Here is a 13760-nt window from a genome sequence, read left to right as displayed (position 1 = left end):
ATATTAATTTTATTACAATTATGTTCAATTTTGGAATAGAAGTTTTTCAATATTAATATGCCTGGTAGAATTTCAGTTACAATTGATTCTTCTGATATTTGCATATCGCAGTATGCTTCTTCGTAATTTAATATATTCGAAAGGCATTTGTTAGTGATTTGTGTTATATTTTTCTTAAGATTATCCTTAATGCTAGCATCGTAAATATTATTTTTGGAGTCTACTAATATTTCGTATTTATCTAAAATAATCGATTTGTTATATATATTAGGAATTGGCTCGAATACAATTTTTGATAAAACTTCCTTGGAATATTGTGGGATTTGGAGAATTATTATTATATTGCTATCGTTTATTGCGACGGCTACTTTGATATTTGTGTAACTGTCAAAATCGTTAATAAAATTGTGTTCTGTGTTAGTTAGGATGTCCGTGGGAATTATTCCGAGTTTACTAGAAAATATTATTTGTCCAATATCATCGACATTGTTTCGTAAGAGTGAAATATCGTTGTTGATTTGGTAGACTTGTTCTATAAATGTTATTTCTTCTTCTAATGTAGTTATTCTGTTTTCCATAAAGTTTTTAAATTTGTTCAAATAATTTCCTATTAGAGTTTGTTTTTGATTTTTGTGATCCGTAATGTTCTGTATTTGGGAGGATATGAAATTGTTAACAAATGTCAGGTTGTTAATTTTGTTTGTCAAGACTTCTTCATCTTTATAAAGTGATTTGAGTGAATTACTTATTTCGGTTTCGTCATCACTGTCCATTGTGCCAGCTATAAACTTGAGTCCTTTTCCTAATACGTTAATTAGTCCTCTTTTTTGTTTAAAATGAGGATTTAGGTTCTCTATTTTTCCTTTTAGTAGTGCAAAATTTTTGTTTACTGTATCTGATACTGCTTTAGTTTCTATTCTGTTAACTTTAAGGGATTGTATATTTTGCAGAATTAAGTTTAATGTGTCCGTGTAGGCGGTTATGTTAACAATGTGTAGGATTTTGTTGTAGTGGTCAATTACTTTTAGGTCTCCTGTTTTGATCGGTATGTATCCGTTATTGTTAGTTAGGTCTTGAATGTCAATAGATTGTGATCTGGTGGTTGTTAGAAATGTAATTATCAAAATCAATGGTGTCATCTGAAAAAGTATATGTCGATTTGTTCATTATTAAGCTTTTATTTTAGGATTATCTTTATCCTGATACTTCTTATTTTGTTTTATATGAGTTTTGTCGTACTTATGTCCCGTTTTTGTATTTTCTATGTGATCTTCGTCAATTTTTTTTGTATTTATCTTCCTATATTTTCTATGGTTTTTACCTCCTCTAATTTCTTTAATAAAATTTATCCCTTCTTCTATTTCTACGTCAACTCTGTCCCTATTTAATTTATTTATGTAATTTTCTTTCTTTCTAGAGATTAGGTCATGTATCGATTTGTATCTATCTTCGTGAATTTTTCCATTTAAAAAGTCAATTGGTTTTATTTTAGTTGTACTGTGAATTGTGTTGTTATAAAAACCTACTATCCTCAACGTTTTTTCTTCCATTGTTTCGTTTTTATTTTTGTCGTCATGTCTTAGAAGTCGTATATGTTCATTAATAGTATTATGAAGTCTTTCGATGTCTGCATTGGAAGTGTGGTTGCTATTCGAAGTGTAATGTATATGGGTGTTTTCTTCTCTAAGAAATTCTTGCATTGGTATAGCTTTGAATCCTAATTCGTTGTCTACGACTATTTTCTCAATTTTCCCGTATGTGTTAATATAGTGAAGTAGTTTTGTCTTGAATTCCGTCCAACTTCTACCGTTAATTTTGTAGGCTACTGCGAATTTCGTGAATTTGTCGATTAACGTCATAAAGATTTCTCTTTCTAGAGTGTAAAATACGTCAATGTGTACAACCTCGCGGGGTTTAGAGGGGGTTTCGCTTATCTTGAAAGGTATTTTGGGTGGTTTTCGGTCGTATTTTTCTAAAGTGCAAATTTCACAATTGTTAATAAATTGTGTAATCCTTAACTTTAGTTGAGGGTTGTAAACTTGGTTTTTTAATTTCTGGTATACCGCTTGAATGCCTCTATGATTCTTACCTAAGTGCTCTTTTTCGATTATATTAGTTAATTTATTTTCTTCGTCTACGTCTATTAGTATTCTTGTACATTTTATAATCTTAAATTTATCATTATTTGAGAACAGGTCTTCATAAGTATTTTTGAGGGTGTCATAGAATTCATTCTCTATTAGAATTGCGTTTAATTGATTTGGATTAAAGTGACTTTTTAGCAAAGATATTGCGGTTTCTCGATCAAATTCCTTAAGACTTATAGTTTTTCTTACGTTTTTAAATATTCTTTCATTCTTTATCCTAGCTGCTCCAGATGTGATTTTTTTTATAATTATTTGATTCCTGAATATATTAATAGGTGATTCTGTTTCTTTTATAGTTGATTCGCAGGGTTCTAATGAATAAATATTAGTGGGTAGTGACTCTATTCTTGATAGAGCGTCGGCGTTGCTATTTTGTGTTCCCTTTTTGTATTTGATCTCGTAGTCAAATTCCGAGAGTTTTAATCTCCACCTGACTAGTTTTGAATTGGGTTCCTTAATTGAAAAGAGCCATGTTAGTGGTTTGTGGTCCGTTTCAATTATGAATTTACGTCCGAAGAGGGAGGGTCTGAAATACTTTGTCGCCCATATGATGGCTAAAAGTTCCTTCTCTATTGTACTGTAGTTGCATTCATGTTCATTGAGTGTGCTACTAGCGTAGCAAATCGGATGGTTGTCTTGTGAGAGGACTGCGCCTAATGCGTAGTTACTAGCATCTGTTGTTACAGTAAATTTCTTTGAAAAGTCAGGGTAAGCTAGTATTGGGTCATGTGTCAACAATGTTTTAAGTGTGTTAAAACTTTGCACATAGTGTGGATCAGAGGTATTTATTTTAGTGTCCTTCTTCAAGTATCTGGTCATTGGTTTGGCGATTAGAGAATAGTCTTTAATAAACTTTCTGTAATATCCAGTTAGACCGAGAAATTGCTTGATTTGTTTTGTTGATTTTGGTATGGGAAAATTTACTACACATTCAATTTTCTTTGGATTAGGTTTTATCCCTTCCAATGTCACAATGTGACCAAGAAACTCTATTTCTCTTTTCAGAAATTCCGACTTATCTAGTTGGATTTTCAGATTTGCTTCCTGTAAGCGGTTAAAAATGAGTTTTAATGAGTTTATATGCTCTTGCAATGACGTGGAGAATATAATAACGTCGTCCAGGTATACTAGACAGATTTTGTTGATGTAATCCTTTAGTACGTAATTCATCAACCTTTGGAACGTTGCTGGAGCTGTTTTTAGTCCAAATGGCATCCTTAAAAATTCATAGTGTCCTCTTTCAACGCTAAACGCGGTTTTATGAATATCCTCTTCCTCGATTTCAATCTGATGAAATCCCTTTGCCAGGTCGAGGGTTGTAAAGTATTGGCATCTTCCCAATTTGTCGAGGATTTCGTCTATATTCGGGATGGGGTATTTGTCATCGATGGTTACCTCATTGAGCTTTCGGTAGTCAATGACAAGCCTCCATTTGGGTTTTCCACTAGCGTCCGTCTTTTTTGGGACTATCCAAATGGGTGCCGAATATGGTGAGTTACTATGACGAATTATCTTATTCTCAAGCATTTCACTAATTTGTTTTTCTACCTCACTCCTGTGAATGTAGGGGTACCGATATGACTTGGTGTGGATTGGGACATTATTAGTTGTCCTTATTTTATGTTTTATAGCGGACGTAAAGGAAAGTTTATCATTTTCTTGGTAAAATATGCCAGAGTGTTTCATTACTACTGATAGTAATAATGATTTTTCCTCTGAATTGAGATGGTCTGTTCGAAGTTGTTCGCTTAAAGGTTTATATTTTTTTATTTGAATTGTATTAAAATTTTCACTGTCCACCTTCTGCGTGGTACTATGTATTGGTGTGAGGTTCTCTTGATTAAATTTGGGTGATTCTGTAATGGGTGTTATTTCTGTTTTATAGTTATAGTCTTCTTTGGTTTTAAAGAAGATGGGTAACGTTTGTCCTCCTAATTGGATCGTGTTGTCCTGGTAATTTATGCATGCCTTTAATGGTTTAAGTAGGTCATTGCCAATTAAACCGTCATAATAGTCATGGAAATGTATGATATAGAATTCTATGAAGTCTAAGGTTTCTCCGAGTTCTTTGAAACATTGTATTCTCGCTTTTTTATCTGTGTAGATTTTATGTTGGAGGGTTTTTATAGGAAGAGGGATAGTTTGGTGAATCCATTTGGGGTGACAGATACCTGGGTTTAATATTGAGTTGGTTGCACCAGTATCTATGATTAGTTTTATATGTCTTAACTTAGTTTCTATTTTTATATAGGGTAGTCCTCCGAGGCAGAGGGATGAAAATTTTCAGAAGGAGGTTGACTGTAAGGTGCCCCGTAATTATTATGATTATATTGGTTATAAACTTCGTTCTGGGCTGCGAAATTTCGTTGTGGATTAAAATTTGAAGTATTGATTCCAACGTTTGAAAAGTTAACATTTACATCCATTGGTTCAGGTATTGGAAAACGGTTGAAAGTTCTATTCTGGTATGTAAAATTTTGTCTATTGTGATTGAAATTTGAGTTATTCTGAGGATTAGTATTCTGGTTAAAATTCTGTTGTTGGGAATTTTGACTATAGCTATTATGGTTTGGATTATTGTGTGACTTGAAGTTCTGGTTAAAATTTTGTTGGTCAAAATGTCGTCGTTGGAAGTTTTGCCTGTGGTGGTTGAAACTTGGATTATTTTGCGAGTTAAAATTTTGATTAAAATTGTGTGGTTTGAAACTTTGTTGGTGTTGATTTTGTCTGAAGTTAGATTTATTTTGTTCGGGTTTCTTTCGCGTAAAAGGTTGCTGATTGTCTATTCGAAGGTGGGCGTATCCAGCTTCAAAGAGGATGTTCATTGCTCCTTCTAAAGTGTTGGGATTTCTACAAGCCAAAATCGTTTTCATAGGTTCTGGGATTTTGGATTTAAAAATATTAAGAGCTGTACGGGAGTTATTTTGAGCGACTGTGCTTGCTGCTCCTAATTCTTGTCCAAGTACGAATAAGGTTTTGTTGTTAAGGCGTCTAAGTTTACTCTTTATTTCGTCAAAAAGTCTAGACTAGTTGTTTTAAATGTAAAGTTCATCACAACTTAATCGGTCACCGAAATTGTTTTGTAGGACTGCTTTTATATCGTTCCAGGAGGTTGCCTGGCAATTAATTTCAATAATTTCCCTGGCTTTACCCTTGAGTTTACTTTTGATTAAGTCTGAGAATAGTCCTTGTGACAGTTTGTCGTATGTCTGTAATATAGGATGTATCCTGTCTTTTAAATTTAAAAATGTTTGCAGATCCCTATTGTCACCATTAAATTCGGGGAGGTTTCCTAAATATTTAATAGGTTCAAATTGTATTTGTGCCATTTCGACTTAAATTCTAATTCTGTTTTTTTTTCTTATTTAAAGTTGTTTTTTTTTTCTTTTATTAACAAAATTTGTTAGTTCTCTACAATTTTCTGACTCTTTGTATCTTATTTAATTAATCTATATATAATTAATTTTATTTATCACTACCTTATATGGTGTTATGTTCTTTTGGTTGGTATTCTTCTTCTGGTAGGTTGCCGTTGGAGTCCTTTTGAATGTCCTGTTATATGATGATGACTTTTTCCTGTTGGTCAAGGTCTTCTAAAGGGTTTGAGTGTTTGATGGTTAGAGTAATCTTTTGTCCACGGAATATTATATATGTTGTTTCTTCACTGATGTGACAATCTTCTGCCAAAAAGTTAAAGTTTTTGATAGTTTGAGCAAACCTTTGTCCATAAAACACAGTATTTTTGTTTATCAAAAATTTCTTTTCGTAATTTGAAGGAATGTGCTTATATTTTACAGATTCAATTTTCACTTTTGATAAGTTTTCGAAAGTTATTGATTTTATTTAAGTTTTCAATATTTTGAAAGAATACATTTATTTTTTGTACCAATTTTAATTTTTTAAGATTTAATGAAAAGATTTATTTTTTTGTTGATTAGTACACAGTTATTAAGTTTATTTTTAATTTATTTTCACGTTACAGTTTTGACGGTCAAGAAAGTATATTATTCTTAGTCTTTCGATCTTTCGATAGGATGTATATTTTATTAGATACCGCGTTAATTTATTAAAATAAAAAGTTCTTTCCTTTTAATCTTTTAAAAGAATATCACTCGCGGTATCCTACCGACTGCGCCACTTTTGTTTCGAATTTTTCGAAAAGAATAAAAAAAAAAGTATTTTCTTTTTTTTTATTAATCTTTATTTAATTTTAAATTTTTATTACACTTTAAACTTATTTGCTATTAAACTTATTTTTCTACCTTTCACGATTAACACTCAGAGACAGACTCCTCGCTTACTGGCTTGCACTCTCCACTTATGTTAATCATTTTGTCTATATTGCATATTTGGTCATTTGCTTGTAAGTTTATTATTTGCAAAATAATTCCAAAGAATTGTTTTGCAATTTTGGTAAATTAATTAGAATTATTAAAGTTTATTGGCCCAAATAATTGTTTTGCAATTTTGGTAAATTAATTAGGTTTTAAAGTTGATTGGCCGAAAGAATTGTTTTGCAATTCTTTTATTGGCATGTGCCGGAAATGTAACAGACTTAGTGGTCATATTATATTAAGGAGTTTTAATATAACAGTGAACCAGCAATTGATCTGGTTCACTTTCTGGTTCAGTGTGGAATGTATGTAAAAGATAAAAGTGTTTATGTACTTATTTATTTAATATGTCATTATTATTTATTTCTTTGTTTGAAGTAATGTTTTAATTATTACTATTACTATAAATTAAAATTATTAAAATTAATTAAAATTATTATGTACTTTAATTATTTACGTTTTATTATTATTAAAAAAGTGTTGTTTGATAATTTATGAAAATCAATTAATTTGAAATGAATATATAAACATTAAGTTGAATACATTTATTTAATTAAAACAGAACAATACATAAGGAAACAGGCTCTCCAATATACACGTTTATAAAAAAACCATTGCAAACTGCTTGCAAGTTTAAGCTATATTCATGCTTCCTTTTGAAATAAGCCTAATTGCTATGGTGAGGTGCATTTATTTTAACATGTGTGCTGTCAATCACGAACGGAAATTTTGCAATTGATATAAGCTAAACACTAGTTCTTTCAATTATTCTCCATACAGAAGCTTTTGGTATGCCAAAACAAATACCAAATTCGCGAAAAGTATTTATATTTGCCATATACCACAAAAATATGTAAATTTTCTTCATTGCTCTCGTCCAATTGTGACCACCACGGTTATTTTGTATTTGCTGATTGGATTTTATTAACAAATCTATTAGAATATGAAACATAATTAATATATAGCAATTGTATTTTATATGCGCAAATACCAATCAAATAATCTTTAACGGAACAATTATTGATCGTTTCCATAAAATTTCCACTATATCCATGCTGATGCACTTCATCCCTTCAGCTTAATACACTTGGACTAGTGTTTAAAAAGAAAATGGAGGAGTCAGTTTTGCTCGATAATTCTAATAAAATCTGCAATTTCCATTTATTTACTATAGAATTAAATTTAAGTTTTTAAGTAAATACTAAATAAAAACTTACATTTCATACTTCAGACATTTCAACAGATTTTATTTATTTTCCAAGTTTTAGATTTTTTGTATTCAAAATTTTCTCACTTATTTTTTTAGCGCCAAAATTATTCATATAAATCAAAAAATTTTGTACACAAACCCAACTGTCATATTTCATGCGTTGCCAATTATTTTCAAACGTGATCCGTATCGTTTTAGCAAAGATGATTCAAATCATTGAGCGGATCAGGTTTGCTGAAACGCAGCTATTATGTTTATATTTATTATTTGAGATAACTAAACTAAATACCTTTACAACATAAGAATAATTATTTACTTAGGATCAATCTGAGTTTAGTTATCATTGTGTTTATATTTATTATTTGAGATAACTAAACCGAGTTCTGTTACTTCTAAAATATAAGTCTTCTTTCACACTAGTGTGTTACAGTAGGATAGACTTATTTATTTAGGATAAAACGATCTCTTCTAATGAGTCGTTGTCTGGAGTAGTAGGGTGATAGTACATAACTCACAGAATGCATTTTGAGCTATTGTAGTACGATTTGGGAATTAGACCATAGATACCTCCAGCTCAAAAAATACTCGGATTTTGTAAATAAAACACACAAATTTAAATTTTATTCCAAATTTATTTTATCTCCTTTAAAATACGCTTCTTCTGAAGCGATACATATATGCCAATGCTTAACCCAATCTTTCACACACTTTTCGTAGGCCCGTGCAGGTATGGCTTTTAGTTCCTTCGGCGAATTCTCTTTTACCGATTCAATTAACTCAAAACGCTTACTACGAAGGGGCAATTTGAGTTGCGGGAACAGAAAAAAGTCGCACGGCGCCAGATCTGGCGAATATGGTGCCTGAGCGATGACAGTGGTGCCGTGTTTGGTCAAAAAATAGCGTACAGCAAGAATTTTCCATAACAAAAATCGCTAAATGCACTTGAGGTAGTCTCACATTAACAGCAGCTGTAAACAAACTAATCGACAGATGGCGCTCAAATGTGTACGATAAATCAAGAAGGGGTGTGCCAACATAACAAAAAAAAATTTTTGAAAAAGGTCTATTACTTAAGAAGTAGTTTACAAACAACAAAATCCGGATACTTTTTGAGCAGAAAACGTCGGTATCGAACTTTTCGAGGAGTGATTTAAATTTGTTGTAAAGACTTGTAAGAAACAGTGCTCTACAAAGTTCTAATTTAGGAAGCGATTATTTGTTTAGCGATTGTACTCAAGATTTCGCTACGAATAGTTGATCATATATGAGGTTGGAATCATCTGTGACGCGAATGTGGAAGCTGCAACCATATGCGCGAATCGATGCATCGCAGAACCCATGGAGCTAAATTGTCTTTGCCATTTCAGTCCCAATGTACTAGTAATAACATCCGAATCTATATTGAGATCTTTGATAGTAGTGTCTTCTCTAAAAGCTCGATCATTTGAGTGCCATTTAGCTAATTCGAAACCTTCCTGTTTTAGAACCTCTTTCAATTCGTATCTTATGGTATTTGGTGTAACTCAGAAAGGGAATCTGCATTATGCAATAAGTAATCAACATAAAATGACGATTTGACTACTTCAGCTACAATCTTGAATCGATTCACATATTGATGCGCTATATACAATAGGCATCGAGTGGCAAGGTACGGTGCAGCAGCTGTTCCATATGTAACTGTGTTGAGCTGAAAAGTACGAATATTTGTAGATGGTGAACTTCTCCAAAGAATGTACTGAAATTTTCTATCTTCAGGATCAATCAAAATTTGCCTACACAATCTCAGTATGTCAACAGTAAGAGCGAATCGAAATAAGCAAAAACGTAACAAAAGGATGAACAATTTAGTTTGTAGAGTAGGTCCAATCATCAAAATATCGTTGAGAGATTTCTGAGAAGAGGTTCGACATGATGCGTCGAAAACGACTCTTAATTTCGTGGAGGTGCTGGCTGGGTTTAATACGCAGTGCTGCGGAATGTAATAATGAGGTTCATCAATATTTGGATCTTTTACCTCAATCATGTGACCAAGTTTTTGATATTCTTCCATAAAGGCAACATATTGCGTTTTGAGCTCAGGCGACCGTGACAATAGATTTACTTGTATAATAAATCTGCGCAACGCTGTTCCGTATGAATTGCCTAAACACTGAGGATTATCCTTAAATGGTAACAAACTTGTTGTTCACTAGTCCAGGCATCTGGAGTGATCGAGATTTCTTCTAGCTTCCACAGACGTTCTACCTTTTCTTCTACAAAGTCAATTTATGAAAGGAGACAAGTTGAATTATTAACGCATTGTGAAACATCATATCTACTTGAAACAATCCAGCCCGAAATAGTTTTCTGTAGCGTTGGTAATCCTAATCCAAGTTTGATTTGGCCCACTGAAAGGACACTAAAAAAACTTTCAGTGCCAAGCCGTAAATCAATACGGGTTGATTTGTGAAATTGTTCGTCAGCAAGGTTAAAATTTGGTGGTACGTTCGAAGTGGAGATATTTATTTCACAATCTGGTTTATACGCAATATGTGATGTTCTACAGAATGTCAATGGAAGTTGAAATGCCGTGAATCGAGATTTAATAGTAGTCGATACCTTTGATTTAATCCTTGTAGATGAATTTCCGATGCTGTTATTTTTAATTTCAATACCAAGCAGTTCATGGGTGTGCGAAGTTTTTGAGCGAAATCTTTAGTGATAAAGTTCACCTGTGAGCACGAATCTAGTAGAGCCCTACCCAATTGATAGCATCCAGACGCGTCCTGTGTTAGAACTAGCACTGTAGCTAAGATGACATTACTTGACGATGACTTCTCTAAATGTGTGTGTGTCACAGCGTCTCTAGAAGTAGTAGCTGTAGCTGACACCATTAATGACTGTGAAGTAGGATGAACTGAGTTGAAAGGTGTTGTATCATTGAAGGTGTTGCTATGATGTAACAAAGTGTGATGGTGGTCTGAACAAATCTTACATCTATAAGTTGATGGACAGTTAGAATGTTTATGTCCTTTTGACAAACAATTGATGCAAAGTGTGAATCGAACTTCTAAACCACAACACGTTGTGCAGTTAATAAACTTCTAAACCGTTCACAGCCATTGAGCTTGTGGTTCGCACTTGAACAAAATATACAGGAAGATTTAGTGCAAGAAAAAGCATAAAATTTGTGAATTTTTGTTTTTGAGAATTTATCATTGGTGCGCACATCTGATTCACAAGGAAATGTTTTATCCAGAGATTGAAGATATTGACAATGTCTCTCTGAAACGGCACTACAATTGTTTCAACTTGGCAGCCTTTTGAAATCCAACGATTCTTTCCACTTTCTTCTCGTCCCTTGATCACACTTTTGCATCACAATATGAATCAACATTGCTTGTGAAATTTCACGTTCAGAACCCAATGATAGAAGTGAACTATAAATCGCTGACGCAGTATCGATTAGACTTCGCAGCATATCACCTTCCGGTTTGGAAGTACCAGGAAGATCAAAAAGAGCTGATATGTTTTCCATGAAAATGAGTGTTGAATTGCCGTACCTGTCCTTCAATATATTTAATGCCTTCGAGTAATTTTCATTTATGACTTGAAACGCGTTAACAGTTTCTAACGCTGGGCCATGCAGACAAGTCAGCAAATAATAAAATTTTTCCTGATTAGATAATAGAATTTTGATTCTCGATCAAAAATTTGCGAAAAAGATATTACGTAATTTTTGAATTCGGTATATTTTCCATTAAATGAAGGTAGTTGTAGCGCTGGTAATTTCGATGTTGATTGGTGTATAGTGATATTAACATTAGATAATGACGTGTTTAATGTTTGTTTGAAGTAAGCTTATAAAATCGCTAAGGGACATGTAAGTTCAGCATGGGAAGTACATTTCCTTCATTCCTTGCGAACTCGATATAATTTTTAATACGTGTGATGTTTTTTTTGTGTTGGTACTTTACTGTTTAAGTTTCTTTGCCATTATGATGTAAAATATAATATAGAAAATAAATGCAGCAATTACGGCAACAAATCTGAAATAAATGCATCAAGCAATAAATAACTGACAACGTAATAATTGATATCGATAGGTAAGTGATGAGCAGCAACAGCAATAAAAATCGACATAAATGCTGCATGCAGTATATATAGACTTAAATCAAATGCAGCAAGCAGCGACAGACTAACTGCAAAACACCGTAGAATGAACGGCAATAAACTATAAAACGAAACGGCGACGATGGCCTTGAACTAAACACGAGATTTAGTTTAAATACAATTAAATGGAGCACCATAATAATTTATATTATTAGTATTATATTATTTAAGCACGTCACTAATTTAAGTGGGCAATGACAGTATAAGTCACGAAAGCAGTATGCAATATGTAGTGAGCAGTTAATTACAAGACCCGTAGAACGAACGGCAGCAACAAAGTAACAAAATGGCGAGAACGGCCCGAAAATAAGAATGTTCGACTTTTTATTATTAAAAATACAACACATACATTAAGTTCAAAGTTTTTTATGAAAATATATCATTTTAAAATATTCACTTTGTCAAATATCTCTCGTGTCCCACGTTGGGCGCCAAAAATATACGGAGAAGAGTTTTTCTTGGCAAACAACAACTAAATAGCGAAAAAAGAAATAGAAACACACACGGAGTTTTTTAATGCGAATGATGATCTAAACTGATCTTTTTTTATTATATTAATTTGCATATGTGCAACAGGGTTGCCAATAGTACAAAAATTTCATTTTTTATGTTAATTGTTTATTTATTATTTTATGTCACTGAAAGTGTATTGTTACCCAACACGAGGTTTTAATAGCAACAAGCAATATTCACAAACAAATAATGTTTGGCAAAATTTTCTTTTGGGTAAATAAAAAATTCTCTGAGTGCAGCAGAAATACGTACAGCAGCAAAAGCAGAAACTATGTACAAATAAATTAAACAAAATGTTAATAAGACGCTTTTTTAGTCCTAGTCAAAAGTATTTACATAACGAAAAATTGTGTGAATATTACATTAAAACAGATTTTTGTTTATGTTGTTGGAGGTGAGTTATAAAAAAAATTTTTTGTCAGTTAGTTTTTGTTGGCAACCCTGCCAAGGATGACAGATGACATATAAAGAAGAATTAACATTATAGTTTTGTTCAGTTTTTCAACTTGTGAAATAATAATAACTAGGAGTTTTTTGTATAAATAAATATCGAAATTATACAGATATAACAGTGGCGACGAGGATATTTTTTTTTGCATTACATTGAAAAACATATGTACACAAAAAAAAAAAAATGAATCCACAAGAATTCCAGTTATTTTTCAAAGAAATGCAAAACCAACGTGCGAAAGACACGAAAGCAATGCGTGAACTTTTCGAAGAGTGTTTGCAAATGCAAAAGCATACTGAAGCAGTTCCGAAAACAAAAAAACCGGAGCAAACAATGGAGATTTTAGATTCGAGTCTCACGGAATTTGTATATGATCCAGAAAATAACTTAACATTTGAAACGTGGTATACGAGGTATGAAGATTTGTTCTTAGTAGATAGTAGCAAACTTGATGACGCAGCGAAGGTCAGGCTTTTATTAAGGAAACTCAGTACAACTGTACATAATAAATATATGGACTTTATTTTGCCTAAGCATCCACGTGAATATAATTTCACTACAACAGTGGAGAAATTGAAACAATTGTTTGGACTCCAAAAGTCGCAATTCAGCTTACGCTATAGCTGCTTACAGTTAACCAAACCACCAGATACCGACTATACTACGTACGCAGCCGAGTTTAATAAACACTGTGAAAATTTTAAATTGAATAGCCTGTCACTGGACCAGTTCAAGTGTTTAATGTTCGTATTGGGGCTGAAATCGGAAGCAGACTTCGAAATAAGAACCCGAATATTGACCAAACTGGACAAAGAAGCTGATACCATCAACTTGGAAAAACTTACAAACGAGTGTCAGCGTATTATTAATTTAAAATCCGACACATCGCTGGTAGAAAATAAATCACACGAAAATCAGGTGAATTGAGTACAAGCAAATAAGCTTAAGAACAA

The 13760-nt window shown here is 32.5% G+C and overlaps 1 protein-coding gene across 1 annotated transcript; it reads left to right on the top strand.

The window, feature by feature from the left end:
- Nucleotides 1–12990: 12990 nt before the first annotated feature.
- Nucleotides 12991–13734, top strand: LOC119666257. Its single transcript, XM_038075540.1, has one exon. The coding sequence runs from the start codon at nt 12991–12993 to the stop codon at nt 13732–13734; it is 744 nt and encodes a 247-aa protein (XP_037931468.1).
- The last annotated feature ends 26 nt before the right edge of the window (nt 13735–13760 follow it).

The sequence above is a fragment of the Teleopsis dalmanni genome, chromosome 1, assembly GCF_002237135.1.
Source record: "Teleopsis dalmanni isolate 2A chromosome 1, ASM223713v2, whole genome shotgun sequence".
NCBI classification, from domain to species: domain Eukaryota; kingdom Metazoa; phylum Arthropoda; class Insecta; order Diptera; family Diopsidae; genus Teleopsis; species Teleopsis dalmanni.
This window is presented reverse-complemented; position numbering and strand designations above follow the sequence as displayed.